Genomic DNA, 17,891 nt, shown 5'->3' with positions numbered 1-17,891 from the left:
TAACTTTTCCCTATTATTATTACACTAATAATAATTATTGTATTTTCTCTTTGTCAGCCACATGATTTTGTTGAGCGGTTAACGTCTTACAAGAACTCTCTGGACGAGACTGATTTAAGAGAGAAGCAGCTAGCTGCTCTCAGAGTGGACGTCTGCAGCACAGAGGCCCTCAAAAGGTTAAAAGGTAATGTAATATTTACCAAAAACAGCACTATATAACTGCTTGGAGAGCAGCTTTTCAAACTCTCTCTCAACTTACATCCTTAGATAAATCCGGAGGGAATAAGTTCTCGAAGGACTTTGACGAGGGAAGCACAAAGCTGCAGGAATTAGTGACGTTCCTGGAGGGCCAGATAAAAGCAGGACCCCCTCTGCTGGAGGCGCTGGGAAACGCAGACATCTTTTATGAGATGCAGTACAAAGAGGTCAAAATTGTTGCCAATGTGAGTCAACTCTGATGTCTAGATGGTGATTTTTTTTTTCTTCAGATTTTATGTATTAATTAGAATTGTATATTTTGCCACGATATTATTTTTAGAAATTGAGCAATCACAATTTTATATAGAAATATTACCAAAAACTAGAATTTGGCGCATGTAATTAACCGCTCTGTGAAGGGCCACAATAGAATATATATATCACTAGGTTTCATTGTGACGCGAGCAGTGGAATAAAAAAAAATGCAAGAAAGTGGGGTTTGAACTTCTTTTAACTTAACTCTTTTAGCTGCCGTTTCATGCATGAAATGCTGTAACAATCAAACATGTCCATGTTTACATAGAAAAAAAACCAATGGAACTAAAAGCCTGTAATGAACTACTACTGTATGTCTGATATTTCATGTTTGCATCATGGTGACCGGCTGAAAGCTGTTGTTCATTGTTTTTACAGACCATTTGTGATCCTAGACCACAAAACCAGTCATAAGGGTCAATGTTTTTTAAAATTGAGATTTATACCATCATCTGGAAGCTGAATAAATAAGCTTTCCATTAATGTATGCTTTGTTATAGATATAGATACAACTAGGGCTGTAGTACTCGAGTCCGGTCTTGGACTCGAGTCCGGACTCGAGACATTTTTCTGTCGTCTCGGACTTGTCTCGGACTCGTTGAATTTGCACTTGGACTTGTCTCGGACTTGGCCATTGGACTCGCCAAGTCTTCTAGTTGGTCTCGACCGAGTCCAGCAAAAAAAAAAAAAAAAAAAATTATCCTTCAAAACAAAACCACATTTGCATGATGTCGCGACTGAAAACGTGTGGAAAACGCTAGGCGCGCCGCTCTCCTTATTTCCAAAGCACTCTGTAATCTGCGCTCGCGCTCCAGTGGCGTCTGCTGTTGCTGGGCAACCATGACTCGCTCTTCATGATGACGCAGAAGTTTCAGCAAAGAATAAATGGAATTCCAGCACTAAACATCCCTTGTAGTAGCTCTGCTAATATATTCATTTAAAAAATGGCTATCCTTGTACAACTATGATCATCTGTTTCTCCATCTTGCCTTAGCTTTCAGTATTGTTCCGGGAAAGGATGTGCATGACCAGTGGTGCACTTACTGCGACCTGAAAAGTTTAGATGTTTCTAATTTAATTTTCTACCTGTTAGATTGTGTTTTATTTACGTCTACACCTAGATAGCCTTTTTTTAATCAATAAACGCGTATTAATGTATAGCCTTATGCAACAATTACATATGTAAATTTTAAAAACTTTATATATGACATTACATATTTACATTTTCATGTAACAGCCAGTATTTGTATCTGTAACAATCACAAAATTTTTCCTATCTGCATTCGGATACAAGATCGTACAGTTACTTGATAAGACTGTTATGACTTTTTATATATTTTTTTCGTAGTTATCACTGAACAAGTATGTCGTGTTAAACTGAAATAATTATTAATTTCTAAAATAATATTTATCATGCAAGCAGAGAGATGTCATGACAAACGTTTAGTGATCATTTGAACACGACTGAATCCATTCAATGCACACATTCTCATTACGCAGAACACTTTGAGCGAGTCTTAATGTTAATGAACTTCACTAAACAGATGTGTGTGTGCTGCGCAAACCAGCAAAAGGTAAAGATGCAAACATGTAGGACAAGTAGACAATGTATCCGTATCTAAGCTGATCATTAGCCTACTCTTGAGAGAGAACTGATTTGGTTTTTGAGAGACTGAGACGCGCAGCGCGGCTGTTTGATTGGTGAGCGCGCTGTGCTTATTCCATTCATTCGTATCATATGGTAGCCTAAGCTTTCAATATTTGCCTTTTAAATATATATAAATAATATAACGTGTAGCTATGATGTATTATTATAGGTAAAATTACTCTCGCAACGCTCTGATTTCTGAGAGATAAACAGAGAGGCGACAACAATGCGGTGTTTGATTTGCTCTCTTTTCACTCATAAAGTTTACATTCATTCACTTCTGGCGCTGATGCCCTGACTCACCTGTTATCTAGCAAACACCAGACTGTGTCAGCTTCAGCCGAGTATTCAGGCAGAATTATTCCTTGAGCGTTATTCGTTTTTTAAGCCATTATCCGTGCCATTCCGAATAAGGCATTCGGCTTCAGGCACAACCCTAATTATTACATTACATATTTTATTTTTACATGCAACATAGATAAGGTCATATAGTAACAGATCCATGCAATATTGTAATTTTAAAATTCACGTCGTACTTGCAAACACTGTATGCATTATGGTTAATGCATGCTGGAGTAGTCGATTGTTTCCGACAGAGCTCGACTAGTCTATGCAAGCACTAGCACAGTATGACAAAAATGTCGCTGTATTTATGTGTGCATGCCCAGTAGAGCCAAACGTATCCATTCTAGCCTTGCTGCGTGCATTTGTCATATCCCGAGCTTTGCGTGTGTCTGTGCACTGTGCCAATTAGGCATAGTCATATACATTTTTGACCACAGATATAATGTCAACAAAAAATAAAGTACATAAAAATTATTTGACCTTACAGTTCCAAACTTTGTTTGTTTATCCAAGTTTAGCTCCCAGGGTCGGACTGGGAGTAAAACCAGTATTCATTAGCAAGGCCCCAAAGGAAGAGAGGGCCCTTGAAAAGTATGAATCTGAAATATATATTTTTTACCTGGATATTTTCATGGGTGGGGGCCATGGGGGCCCATCAGGATCGCCTATGCATAGGGCCCAGGATCTTGTTTAACGCCCCTGTTAGCTTTAACCCTAATTATACACACTTGAACCTAATCAAGCTCTTACTAGACACACTAATCTTCCAGGTGTTTTAAGGCTAGTTGGAGCTAAACTTTTCAGGACATTGGCCATCCAGGATGTAGTTTGGAGACCCCTGTCCTACAGAGTTTTTACTTTACACATGCTTTTTGATCATTACAAATAATAATGTAAAATGATTTTCTTAGAATAGGAGATATGCTTTCTCTCGCATCACAAACATTATCAGTAGTTAAGTATGTGGTCTTGAAGAGGACCCTTTTTTCTTTCATTTGGACTCGGTCTTGGACTTGGACTCGAAACTTTTGGACTTGGACTTGACTTGGACTCGAACCTCTTTGGACTCGGTCTCGACTAGTCCTGGACTTGGACTTGACTTGGACTCGACAAAGCCGGACTTGACTACAGCTCTAGATACAACTAATTTAAAATCTAAAATCTGAGGGTAAAAAAAAGAAAGAAATGCCTTTAAAGTTGTTCAAATTAAGTTGCCAATGCATATTACCAATAAATAAAAATAAGTGTTGATATATTTACGATAGGAAATGTACAAAATATCTTGCTGGAAAATGAGATTTACTCAATATCCTATATTCAGTATCTTTTTTGGCATAAAAGAAAAATTGAAAATTTTGACCCATACAATGTTTTGTTGGATATTGCTACAAATATACCTGTGCTACTTATGATTGCTTTTGTTCTCCAGGGTCACATTTATAGTTAATAATGGTCTACTGATGTTAAACCTTCAATCATTTTGAATTTTAATTACCTTAACTCTTGATTATTTGTATTTTTTATTTTTAAGGATTTTCCTACATATTATTTCTGAACAAATATGTGTAAGACAAATCTTTTCTGCAAAGATATTTAACAAGTGATTTGTTTACCATTTCATATGTGGTGCACTTGGAATATCATTTTCTTTATCTCAAGGGTTAATAGAGAAGTTTAAGTTACGTAAACCATGCTGAGGTTACATTTTCAAGTTCACTAGTTAAAAATTGAGAATCAGTAAAAATGTCCTGAAAAATTTGACATGTAACAATTTTTTTGCCATATTTTCCAGCTCTATTATCTATCCTCATATTGTGCTTCTGTCAAACCCTTCATTGCTTCCCATAGGCGTATAAAGCTTTCGCCAATCGCGTCAGTGGCTTGAAGCATAAGCTGGATGCTCTGAAGGCCACATTGCCCAGTCTGGAGGACTCTCCCATGCCTTCCCCCTCTGAGGATGCCCCGTCCCCCACCGGCTCAGAGTCGCCCTTCAATGCCATGAGCTCCAGGAGAGGTTTGGGAAGTGGGGATGGAAACGGAGGGACAGGTTTGGAGCAACAGAAGGACAACAGAGACATAGAGGACATGGACATGTCTGAGGAAAAAGAAACGAAGGCAAATGCTGGAATCGTTGGTAAGAGAAAGCAGAAATAAGGGGAAATTTAGATGAGTCAAAAATGTAACATTTAACCTACATAGCTGTATTTTGTCCTCCAGTTGATGCGAGAAGAGAGAAGTCAGGACTTCCATCTGTGTCCAAGATTACGAATGATACGGCAACAAAAAGCTCTCAGATCACCACTTCTAAACCCTCCCAGATTTTGGCAACTCCAACAAAGACGGTGTCTGTGTCCTCAACCAATCAAATGCCTCCAGCAAACACCTCACCCATTACGAGCACACCTGTACCTGCCCCTGTCGTTAGCCCCTCCCCCCTACAGGTGAACTTGGCCAATGTGGATCTGGGCAAGATCAGCTCCATTCTGAGCTCTATCTCCAACGCAATGAAGACCACTGGTGAGTTTTCCATAAGTAGAGCACAACAGACAGGTTCAGAAGAGAAATATATATATATATATATGTTGTTTTTATGTCTTGAATGATAAGTGTAACTTTCTCATTCCTACCCAACTAAAGGCCACTGAAAGAGTTTGAGAGGAGTTTGCTCATTTTAGTTCATAACAGTGTTTTCTTCTTTCTTAATACCCAGGCGTCAGTCCTGTGTCCCGTCCTTCCCCTGGCACACCTACTACACCATCCAGCCATGCCTCCTCCTCCAAAGCCCCTCCTTTGACCCCTGGCAGCATTCCCTCATCCAATCCTCTGGCTAGCATCTTGTCTAAAGTGGATTTCTCTCCTGAGAACATCCTAAATGTTCTCACCAAATCACAGACCCACAGCCCCAATCTGCAGGGTAGGACACATTTCTTGTACACTATTGATTTCTAGGGATGTAATGATTCATTCGACTCAAGATTTAGATTTCACGATTCTCTGACAGCAGGTGGCGCTTGAGACAGCGAGACGGTGTTTTCTGGGTTACTGCTATAAACAAAACAGTGCTGCGCTTAAGAACACTACTTTAATATGCATCGCTCAAAGGCAAGATGAAAAGAAAATGCCATGTAAACTTTCTAAAGGAAGTCAGTTCCTCAGAGATACATTCATATAAACTCCTACTCCAATTGTATTAAGGTTGTGCTCGTGGCTAATCGTTACATCCTTATTGATTTCTGTCTGTCAAGATGGATGATGAGGGAAACCTGAACCAGTTGTTTGAACAAGTAGTTATTCTGATACTTATTAAATCTCTATCTTACAGGTTTGTCTTCTCTCCTTTCATCAGCTCGTACAGGCGCTCTCACCACTTCAGACCCTGTTCCGTCCTCATCTGCCTCTTCTTCATCATCTTCAGCTGTCACCACAGCTCCAGCGACTTCCACCATAACTACTCAGAAGGCCCCAAAGCCCACAGGCAACAATGTCAAGCGAGAGACTGAGCGGGAGAAAGGGAGAGAGTGGGAGAAAGTAAAAGAGAGGGAAAGAGAAAAAGAAAGGGAACGAGTTAAAGAGAGAAAGAAAGAAAGTGAGACAGACGGTGTGGTATTGCCGAGCCTGGAGTCAAAGATCAAGAGTTTCCTCCAGGGAAATCCTGGTTTCAGCGCTCTGGGACTTGGCTTGGATGAGGTGGGCAGCAATAGCCCTCTCCTCGTCGGTGGGGATAACCTGGATGGCACCCCTGTCCGAGATGAAAGTGGTAGCACCCCCACCCAAGATGAAGTTATGGACTCGCCCCATGAACTCAGTGAACCCCAGAGTGCAGGTCTGTCTGGAGGTCGTAACCTTTCACCTACAGCCTATGACCCCTGGGATGCCGTGATCACTCCACAAGAGGCTCTGGGAGAAAACGAGCGGAAAGACAGGGATTACCGCACACCACCACCCTCACGACTCCCCGCCTTTAGCCCAAGTGCGACTAAACCAGTCAAGGCTATGAGTAAAACCAAAGAAGAAGAAGGTTTGAAGAGAAAAGTATCGTGTTTGAATCTTCCATCAGCTGCCAAAGTGCAGGATTCCAAAATAAAGGCAAAGATGTACGGAGATGGAGAGAAAAATGCATCTTCCCGCAGGCCAAGTGGAGGATCCGACGTTGGGACTAAAGACAAGGAAAGGAAAGCTTCAGCTGACAATGGAGACAACTACCATCGCATTGAGACTCTTGTTTCTTCATCCTCTGGTGAAGGAGCACCAAACAAAACTCTTGATTATGGCAACCGCATCCAAACTGTGAAAAGCATCCGCGTGGTTGGGAGAGCACTGCGAAGAGGGAGCACTGCGGGTTCTAGAGTGGGCGGGGCCTGGTATGAAGAGGAGGAGTTTACTGAAGCCCTGCCTCCACATCACCCTGGTAGTCGCAGCCATGAGAGTTCTGAGGAGTTGGGATTGGTCCCTCCTCTTCCTGCTCACCCTCCGCCCCGTTCGCAGTGTCCACCTCAACCCTACCCAAACAAGGACCCCATACAACCTTCTCATGGCATTCCTCAGCACCATCCTCCCCCTCAGTTTTTTCCCTCTTCCATTCCTCCAGTCCCACCACCCGTTTCCCCCATCCCTCAAACCCCACCTCCTTCCAGAGACTTCTCCCTTTCCTCAAACTCCTCTGTTATGGTTGGTGGTGTCCTTGTACCTATAGACCGAGTCCTGCCCTATCCACCTGCCAACTTCCATCCTGATGGAGCGGGGCATGGAGGTAGCGGTGGTCGTGCCCCTCCCAGAGATGGCAAACCCCAACTCCGTTCCTTGTTAGGAGATCCCCCTCGCCAAGGTACGGTGAAAGAGCAGTTCATTTTGCATCACACCCCACCTCTTCACCATCCTGGGACCCCGGGAGTTCCTCCACCCCTCCTGGGCAGAATTCGAGAGGGACCCAGTCCCACACCACCATCACCCTCTACCCCAACCACACCTACTCCTCCATCCCCGGCTGGGGAACCCCATCCTCATTCATCTGTCCCCAACTGCCTACCCCTCCACACCCCAAATCAGAGACCCCGCCGCCCTTCCTCACCTAAGTCCCTTCTCTCATTACCAAACCAGCATCACGTACGTCGTTCCCCACAGTTTCCCAGAGGATCCCTGCCCCTTATCCATGAACCCCTTCAACCTGGGACAAAGCGCCCTGCTGCTGGTTTCAGCAGTGGGCCTTTCAACCCACCCAAAAGACCCTTTCTGCCCCCTCGATATTAGCCTCTCAAGATGAGTGCTAAGTGTGAGATAGGAAGTGTGGCAAGTTGCATTACCTGCTAATCTCGGCGTGAGCGTTAGACTGCGTGTAAATACACATGCACCTGCCCCATGTTACAGCACTACTCTTCTCAGTGGAAGGAGTTTTCGGATTCCCTAAAGATAAACTAGGAGGAGGAGAATGTGGAGATCCAGAAACATCAATGGAATATGAACGAAGTAAAAGGTGGTTATCCGGTTTGATTGGTGTAATGTGAAAGATTGGTTGTGGAGTGTGTGTGTGTGTGTGTGTATATATATGTGTGTGTGTGTGTGTGTGTGTGTATATGTGTGTGTGTGTGGTTTATGGATGAGTTGTAAGTAGATACACGATATCTCTTTCCTTCTAGCAACTGTTACTTCACTTTTCCACTTCATAACACTAGCTTTTATTTTTTCTTTCTTTTTGATGTAAAATACTAGTTTATGCTGTTGAGGGTTACAGAATTTTTTTTTTTTTTTTTTTTTTTTTTTGGTCTTTTAACCTGTTACTCTGACTTTCGTGCACTAAGCCAGTGGATTTCAACCTTTATTCCTGCGTGATTAAATTATTGACACAGATGTAATGCTGAGCAACCATAATGGCTCGTAGTGATAAAAAAATATAGCCACTTTATCAGCCTTCACTAAGATGTGAAGATTTGGGCTCACACTGCGTACAGCAGTGGTTCCCAACCTTTTTCAACTCGCGGCCCACAAAACCAAACACATATGTTTGCGCGGCCCACTTCAAAAAAATTAACTGACCCCGCTATTGTTGGGTTAATAACTTAGTACTCAGAAGCTAGATTTTAAACTATATTTATTGAATAAACTAGGGCTGTGCGATATGGACAAAAAAAAAAAAAAAAAAACTATCGCGATTTTTTTTTGATCAATTTTGCAATTGTGCTTTTACAGTCATAAATGCATTCAGGATTAATTTGAAACATATTTCCAAAAGAAAACCAATCAGAGCTTTATCAAAAAGTTGTAACATCTCTAGAACAGATCCTGTATACAGGGACTTTTTTTTCTTTTTTGCCATCACAGACAGTGTGTGAACCTTGAGTTAGGCATATGCGCACGCTCAAATCGTGATTTTAGGACGTTTTCTTTTAATCGCACAGCCCTAGAATGGACTGGAAATGAACAGAAAATAATTGGCGGCCCACCTGCAATACCACCGCGGCCCACTAGGGGGCCGCGGACCACAGGTTGAAAACCACTGGCGTACAGTATTAGCTAACCAAGTGTTCAAATAACTTCTTGGTAGTTTTCCAGTGCTTTTCAAGAGTTCCTTAGCGGGTTTTTTTTTTCTTGATAGAGTTCTTAAATGTGTTCTGTTAATAAAAGCATTGTGACAAGAAAAATTATTGAAAGGAAGGAGACTTTTTCTTTACAGGTTGTCTCATGCTTTGTTCAAGAATACCTGGATTATTTTCTGTCATTTTGTTTAGCTCTAAGTCTTCTAACTTCATGATGTCCAACAGGTTTACAGGAACGTGCAGAGCATGAATACACACCGCTCTGAATATTATGTCCAAACGGTAGTTGAGGAAATAATTAGTTTGGTTTCGTTACTTTCAGTTTACCATTGAATCAATGAATCTTTAAAGATAGTTATTCATCTTTAGGATGTAAGATTTAAACCTTTATCGTGTACACATGATTGAAATGTGTGAGCTACTGTCTTTGTGTTCCACACACGCCACAGTTTCATGCATTGCATTTTCAGAATGTGATGTACCATGCATTGTTAGTAAAACCAAAGCAGACCGTACATCTTTTCACAACACTGCTTTTCAAATAATGTCTGACCATTTAAATATGCATATAACATGTACATTGTTGTAGTTCCCATGCATAGTGTAAGAAAGAAATAGTTTAACTCTTTCTCCAAGTGCTGACATGTTGAATATTTGATGAGTGTGGTTTGGTGTCTTCATTTGGAAAACATCTGCATTCATTGCAAGGAGTATTTCAGAGAACCAACACATTTATGCATCAGCATGTTATGCACAATCAATGAAACTTAGAATGAATTTGCAGGATGTGTATGCAGTCAGTCTTCAGTTGTGACAGAAATGTGAAATTGTAAATCGCTTCTTCAGTTAAATCAACTTCTATACGTTTTATACCAGCTGCACCACAGGTTTACTTTAAAATCTTACTGTAAAATCTGGTCTCATTGTCACATCAAAGGTACAACCTTCAGACGTTCCTCACAACATATTCCATAATGACTTCTCTCAGAAGTCCAATAAGTTTTCTACAGAGTTTATCTATTGATTATTGCTTTATATTATAAGATTATACGTTTTTTGGGCCCTACAGTAATGACATTTATGATTGATGTAAGCTCTATATTAAGATTTTTATTTTTATTTTGCATTTGTATTCCTGACTCTTATCCTTAAAGATTTGTGGCAACATAGAATAGACTAATCATATCTCCACACCATGATCTTAACAGTACATCGTGTTGTTAGTCGATTCTTATTCATTTGAAGGGAATGTGTCAGACATCTGCACACATATCCAGCTAAAAATCATAAGATTAGATGTTAGAATTGTGTAATTTTTTAAATTGTGACATCCCTCATGTTCACTGATATTGTATTTGCAACCAAACAGTCTCGGTATTGTATATAATATTTAATATCACTGATGCTAGTCGATGATTACATGATTGTGTGTTCATATCTGGAACAATGTGCACTTGTTGAACATTACTTAGTTTTGTAAACTTCCTATGGCAGAGAAGGCTTGTTCATTTTCCCCAATGTTAGCCTTTTCAGTGACCATGCACATATAAAACACTCACTTTACATTCAAGTATAGCCTTTGCACTGAACCCAAGCAGTTGAGAGCTAATAGGGAAGGAGTGTGGTTTAACATTATAACAAAATCAGATTTACACATTTGGTTGCTCAGAACTGGGATGGAGCTTATTGTAATTACTGAAATTTTAATGTTAATTTTAACGTTTTGCTGTAATCTGCATAGTAAACCTTTATTATTATTATTATTATTATTATTAACAACACGTTTTAGTAGTAGTTTTTCGCTTAACTATAATTGGTTACACCCTCAGGAGACAGCACTCACTAGTGCACTAGTTTGTTAATTATCCAATTACAAAAATGTGATTATATCTTATCAGTTTTCATTTGGTCTCTGGGGTCTTGTAGTAATGTCAGGGTGGTGGTGTTTATCCATTTATTATACCTCGTTTAAAGACGCATCACATCAGGCAGAAGTGATGGAGCAGAGAAGTTTAACTTCAGCTCGTTTCTCTAAATATATTCGGTTGATTTAGTTCAAAGTATATTTAGATCTCTGCTCATAAACCTTTAATAAAATAATAAAATAAAATAAATTTTTTATTTTATTTTTTCAGTCCGCCGTAAAATCAATTTATGTGAATGTGCTCTGCATTTATTTGTCAGGGAGCGTATTCACTCGCGCACTGAGTGGACGCTCGTGACGCACGCCTGACTTCGCGTCTCATTGGTTGTTTCTCAAGCAGAGCCCGCCCTTTTTCGAATGTTTTCGACGAATCGGGTGTCTTGCTCTGTGACAGTTCCGGGGAAATGGCGGCACGCTGAGAGCGGGCGGAGAACTGATGAAGGCTGTGGCTTATAGCTTGGGGTGTGAAACGATCGTAGTGGTGGTGTTCTGGAGGTGAGCCGTCTGTCAGGCGGCAGAAGACACTACGGGAGATGTGTAGGGCTCTGTGTGTTATGTGACTGATGCTCTGATATCTCATAATGAGATACCTACTCCTCTGAATGACTCGATTCAGTGTAACTTTGAGAACTGTCTCAACATGGCATGTGTGAGTCAGTGAAAGCTTTCGATATAGAGTTTATGTATTGGTGTCTGTGTGTGTGTGTTTAAATATTTAGTTTTCATTTATTATGCATGACTTTTTTATTACTAAAAATGTCTCTATGACTAGTTTGGTGAGGATTAAAAGTCTTGGACCAAAAAATCTAAGTTAAAAGTGTTTTAGTTTTACATTTAGGAGTTTTGCATAAAGAAACAAAAACTATGTAGTTCAAAGCTATGTTATTATGTGTAATAAACAAGAAATGTGACTGCTCCTCCACTGAAGCTTAAGAAGCTCTTCTGGATCTTCTCAGATCATACTGCTTTCATTACAGCGAATGACACGCCAAAAGATGATGTATTCTCACATTTGTCACACTGTATATTCTTATGTAAAACGTCTGTATGTGGGCAGTCTGTTATAATTATGCCGTTGATATCAGGAGAACTCCTGATTGAGTCCTCTGGTCTTGAAGTATTTCTTTAGGTTATGTTGTTGTGTGTGGATCTCAGACTCTCGTGTTCTCTGTCTCTGCATCAGACCGACCTCGACCTCGTCTCTGTGAGCGACGTGTGGCCGGAGCTGCTGAGGATTAGAAAGGTAGTTATTTTTTTATTTTTTTTTTAAGAATAGAATTAGAATATTGAGTGATAGTTAGAGGGTCAAATAAAGATGGAAGAGATGTGTTTTAAGCCGATTCTTGAAGATGGCTAAGGACTCAGTGGTAGTTTTGTAGCCAAACATCAATGCCTTGAATTTTATGCGAGCAGCTTTTGCAAGCCAGTGCAAATTGATAAACAAAGGTTGATCTTGTTGCCGCATTCTGGATTAATTGTAAAGGTTTGATAGAATTGGCTGGAAGACCTGCCAAGAGGGCATTGCAATAGTCCAGTCTGGACAGAACAAGAGATTGAACAAGGAGTTGTGCAGCAAGTTCCCAAAGAAAGGGCTTGATCTTCTTGATGTTGAATAAAGCAAATCTGCAGGACAGGACAGTTTTAGCAATGTGGTCTGAGAAAGTCAGCTGATCATCAATCATAACTCCAAGGCTTCTAGCTGTTTTTGAAGGAGTTATGGTTGATGTGCCTAACTTGATGGTGAAATTGTGATGAAACGATGGGTTTGCTGGAATCACAAGCAGTTCTGTCTTGGCAAGGTTGAGTTGAAGGTGATGGTCCTTCATCTAGCAAGAAATGTCTGTTAGACAAGCTGAGACGCGAATAGCTACCGTCGGATCATCAGGATGGAATGAGAGGTAGAGTTGAGTGTCATCAGCATAGCAGTGGTATGAAAAGACATGTTTCTGAATGACAGAACCTAATGAGGACATGTAGACAGAGAAGAGAAGTGGTCCAAGAACTGAGCCCTGAGGCACCCCAGATAATTTCTCAGTATTATATTGTTTAGCAATTTAAATGTGATTTTTGTTTTTTATAAATTAATATGATTCATATTCTGTGCATTACTATATTTGTATAATTAAAACATTTGGAACACTTGGAAGTTTGGTGAGGCCCTCAGATGAGAGATCTATTTTATTTTTTTCGACTCTTGCTAGTAAATTTCACAGATAATTAAGTAAATCCTACATTATTGTGTGTGTTTTTTTTAACTGCTGCCTTAGACTGTTGTTCCTTATTTCTGACCTGGTGTGTGTGTGTGTGTGTACACAGTGTTAGAGGTGCAGTGGTGTGCAGAGTGAACAGACATCTATGGGATCCTCTGCTGGAAGCCAGACAGGTACAAGCTTTTAATTAAGAGACTTGCCTTGGACCGTTGAGGGCAGATGGACTATTCTGACGATGTCTTTTATACTTCCTTCTGGACCTTGACAGAACATTATTTATGACCCTGTTTACCCTTAGTTTCCAGAAGTATTTCCTCTCCCTTGAGGGGCCACACACAAGTTCTTTATTTGTCATAAAACAGTGTTTTTGTGTGCATGTTTATGCAGCTCTTGCGTTTGTCTTCAGTGTGAAGGAATGTGTGTCACTCGTTCTGCGTTTGGACTGACGGATGATTTATCTGTTATAATGTCAGTGTTTATACTGAGTCTCAGACACACCCTTCAGTTGTTTATGTGCTGCTGCTGCTTCTCTCTTCTGTGTCTTCAGATGGAGGAGGAGATCACGGCGTGTTTGGGCTTCGTGAGGAGTGTTTATCGTGTCTGCAGTTTCTCCTTTCTCTCTCTCCTCTCCATGCACCCGGTGCCCTGTCTGGGAGAGTCTGCCCTCTGAGACGCTGCAGAGCAGGTCAATCACACCTGTCAATCACACCCGCTGACCGCCGCCCACCAGAGTCAGTGACTGTGTTATTCCTCTATTAAATATATAATATTGAACTTTTATTTATTTATTTTTCTCATACGTCATCCGCACAGAACTGCTTCCGTGTACAACAGTACAAAAATGCATTGATTCACTACAGGAGGCCTTTGTTTTGAGCCGTGTGAGGCACTTTTCTTATGGAAGAGTGATTTTTAATCGACTTCTTTCAGACTGATGCACTGCAACACCAAACAGCTTGAAAGATAGTTTTTAATGAAGAAATCATATGCAACAAGGGCTGGTCGATATATCTAAAGATATGATCATTCACATCTAGTCAGTAAATCTGGTTCCGTTATTAGCGCTAAATCACCATCACCTGCTTTCAGATGGAGCGCCATTTAATAGACAGAGCCGTAGATCACTGACAAGCTACACAATATCACGTTATCCCAGATGAATCACCTTCGATAATGAACGTGATATTGCGTAGCTTGTCAGTGATCTACGGCTCTGTCTATTAAATGGCGCTCCATTTTAAAGCAGGTGATGGCGATTTAGCTGTAATCATGGAACCAGATTTAAGTTTTGATTTTTGCGATTTAAAAGACAATTTTGTTGTATGTGTATATATATATATTAGGGGTGTAACGGTTCACAAAATTCACGGTTCGGTTCGATACGATACACTGATGTCACTGTTCGGTTCGGTTCGGTTCGATACGTTTTAGATACAGCAAAATGTAAAAACATCTCAACTTTTCAGAATGCCGCAAGCGCACCGCGGGTCATGTGACAAGAACTAACCAATCAGCTTCATCCTTTCCCGTAACAACGTTGAGAGCTCAGCCAAGATGAAGGAACAGCTGATCATAGTTGTATATGGATTGCAATTTTGAAATAAATTTAGTAGCAGAGCTACTGCAAGCGATTTTTAGAGCTGCAAATCCATTTATCCTTCGCTGAAATTTCCGCGTCTCATGGAGAGAGCACGTCATTGTTGCTTAGCAAAGACAGACGCCTCATGAGCGCTTCTGCCCAAGCGCTTTGGAAAGGAGGAGAAAGACGCGCTTAGCGTTTTCCATGCGTTTTTAGGCACGATATGTGAACGGCCCCTAAGGCGCTCGCTCACTCAGCACGCGCTGAAGGCTCGTTGCAAAATGTCGAATGCATTTAACAGACCAGAAATATAAGATCCTAAAATAACCAACAGGTCTGGTGTTTGGGTTGGATTCCCTGTAAGCTATAGTTTCTAAATGCTGCAGGGATAGTTTGCTGCGTGCATGTTTCTCCTTTTTTTCGTCTTTTCCCAGATAGTACTGACGCATATATCCCAGATATTCCCGCTGGTGTTTTTTTGTATTCCCGCTGGTGTACCCTGTCATGTTGCAGATGCGACATACCGTTGTTTTTTTATCCACCACTCTCTTGCCATCACCATTATAGCTTAAAGGGAATCCAAAGTGCACCCAAACACCAGACCTGTTGGTTATTGGAGGATCTTCTCATTTCTAGTCTGTTAAACGCATTGGCTATTTTGCAACGAGCCTTCAGCGCGTACTGAGTGAGCGAGCGCCTGCTGAGTAGCCTAACATAAACATATAAGATGGTGTTTTTTTCTTCTTCGGGAGTGTCAGGGGCGTTGCCTGTTACGTTGTTTGGGTTATTGGGCTACCTTGTTGAACGCATATCATTATATTTCTCTCTCTCTCTTTTTTTTTTTTTTTCAAATATAATTAATTACTCCAACGAACCGTTCGGTATACATAATGCGTACCGCGTACCGAACCGAAAGCGTCGTACCGAACGGTTCAATACGAATACGCGTATCGTTACACCCCTAATATATATATATGTGTGTGTTTGTGTGTCTTGTTTATTTATTCATTCAACTTTTAAGATTATTTCTGTTTTAGTCATTTTATAATTGTAATTTATTTATTTTCTGTAGTTACAAAGGAAACATATCTTATATTTGTATATTATCGTATATCTAATAAAATTCAATGAAGCTTTAATTTATTTTTATTTAAGTTTTATTTCAAGTAACTAAGTTATCAGTTAGATGACCAGGCAACATTTCAGGATTTTTTTTAATCTATAGTTATTTCATTTTTATTTCTGTTTTAGTATTTTTAGTTGTTAAGCTTTAGCTGTCAAGGCAAAATTATTATTTTTTGGTTTTTTGTTGTTTTATAGATTGATATTAACTTTGTCTACAATATTTCTATTTAGCGTTATTTTTTTTGTAATTTTATTTCTTTAACTTAAGCATAATTCAGTTAAAAAGAATAGCAGAATTTTTATTGTTTACATTTCTCATGTAATATTTATTGTTTTCTTTATTAAAATTATTACCATTTTTGAAAACCATTTGTAATAGTTTTAGTTCAGACTTGGGTTAAACCGGGAGCAGTAATCTCTCTGCTAGCGCACTCTCCCTCAAACTAAAGCTGCGTGTGTTTGGTGATTGAGTTATATGTCTACTGCAGATTCTGTTATTAGTGTTTCTAGAGCAAAGCCGCACACTGACACAATCCAGGTGTAACGTGCGTCTCTCTGGTGTTTGTCCCGGAGCAGCTGTTGGAGAGCAGTCTGAAGCAGTTTGAGGAGCGCGGGGAGCTCAATCCCAGAGACGGGGCGTTTAATGAACCAAAGGCGAGGCTGGCAGAAATAAAAGATGTTTTCTGGCCAGACACTGCATGAAAACTTCATTTGTCCAGGTCTGTTCAAAATAAACTATGAAAATAATGTCATTTATTTCTGTGATGCTCCGCTGTATTTTCAGCATCATTCCTCCAGTCTTCAGTGTCACATGATCTTCAGAAATCAGAATAATATGATGATTTACTGCTCAAGAAACATTTCTGATTATTATCAATGTTGAAAACAGTTGAGCTGCAGAATATTTAAAATTTAGGTCAACATCAGAAGAATGCAGTTAATCAAATAAAATACGATAGAATGAGCTATTTAACCTTTTCTTTCAGCACCTCAGGCGGTGTCATGTGATTGACCCGTGTGTGTGTGTGTGTGTGTGTGTGTGTGTGTGTGTCACAGGGCTGATGGACAGATGTGCAGGCCAATCATGATCCACCGGGTGATGGATTCATGGCTGATGATGATCGTGGAAATACCTTAAATAAGAAAACCTTCTCACACAGTACAGTTATACATTCAGTACAGATGTGTTTTCATACTGAAGTGCTTTCTCATGTCCCAGTTTATTTGTGCAGTTGTATGCGGTGCAGAAGTGACACACTTGACCTTTAAGTGTTTAATGGTTTAATTGTTCCCTGCTGTACACATGTGAAGAGTGAATATTCAGGAAAAGGTGAGCTAAACGAAGCCCTCCCTGTGTTTGAGTGGGACTGAGCGTGCAGACGAGAGCAGGGAAGCAGCACTGCAGGAAGTGATGCGCTCACCAGGACAGAAGCTTTATACAGTATGAGACACACAAACACATTCATTACAGCAGTGTGATATAAAATAATAAACTACTTTTAATGTTCAGTCTGTGTCCCTGTCAACATTAATACTCTAACTCTATAGTAATTTAAACAGATAATTCATAAATGAATACATGAAAAGATTTGTTTTTTTAACTGTGGTCCATGAAAAATTCTGAGGTTTGTTTATTTATGCATGTATGTAAATTTAGATTCATATTTAAGATTAATTATATATATATATATATATATATATATATATATATATATATATATATATATATATATATATATATATATATATATATATATATATTAGTATAACAATATTGCAAAATACCAATTATTTAATGAAATTTCAAATACCACACTATATTTCTCTCTCAGGGTACAAATGTGTGCTGAAATATAGAGCTGCAGTTATATTTTAAGAAGTGAGGTAGTTTGTATGAGAATCAAATATACTTGGGGGTCCTTCACATACAAAACCCTGGTATAAATCAAAGGTTAATTCATTTAAATTCACAAGGGTACGCATTATAATATGTTGACTTCAATATACTTTTATTTGA

General features: G+C 39.8%; 1 protein-coding gene across 4 annotated transcripts in view; it reads left to right on the top strand.

Moving 5' to 3' along the window:
• LOC127975433 (regulation of nuclear pre-mRNA domain-containing protein 2) overlaps positions 1-17,383 on the top strand; it is a 28,122-nt gene extending 10,739 nt beyond the window's left edge. The window contains exons 5-13 of one of the 4 annotated variants that reach the window (XR_008157523.1): positions 58-184; positions 268-443; positions 4,355-4,640; positions 4,724-5,023; positions 5,217-5,420; positions 5,853-7,976; positions 13,718-13,901; positions 16,451-16,593; positions 16,931-17,383. Coding sequence is in view for 1 of the 4 variants with exons in the window: in XM_052579480.1 (XP_052435440.1) it covers positions 58-184; positions 268-443; positions 4,355-4,640; positions 4,724-5,023; positions 5,217-5,420; positions 5,829-7,753 (3,018 nt within the window). In the remaining 3 variants the exon portion in view is untranslated. Of the gene's footprint in view, positions 1-57; positions 185-267; positions 444-4,354; positions 4,641-4,723; positions 5,024-5,216; positions 5,421-5,828; positions 9,110-13,717; positions 13,902-16,450; positions 16,594-16,930 lie in introns of those variants that run through there. The other 3 variants (XR_008157522.1, XR_008157521.1, XM_052579480.1) reach the window with 3 other exon arrangements.
• Positions 17,384-17,891: the final 508 nt, after the last annotated feature.

Source organism: Carassius gibelio, chromosome B16 (genome assembly GCF_023724105.1).
Source record: "Carassius gibelio isolate Cgi1373 ecotype wild population from Czech Republic chromosome B16, carGib1.2-hapl.c, whole genome shotgun sequence".
NCBI lineage: Eukaryota > Metazoa > Chordata > Actinopteri > Cypriniformes > Cyprinidae > Carassius > Carassius gibelio.
Note: the sequence above shows the minus strand (reverse complement) of the source record. Positions and strands in the feature narration are given on the sequence as shown.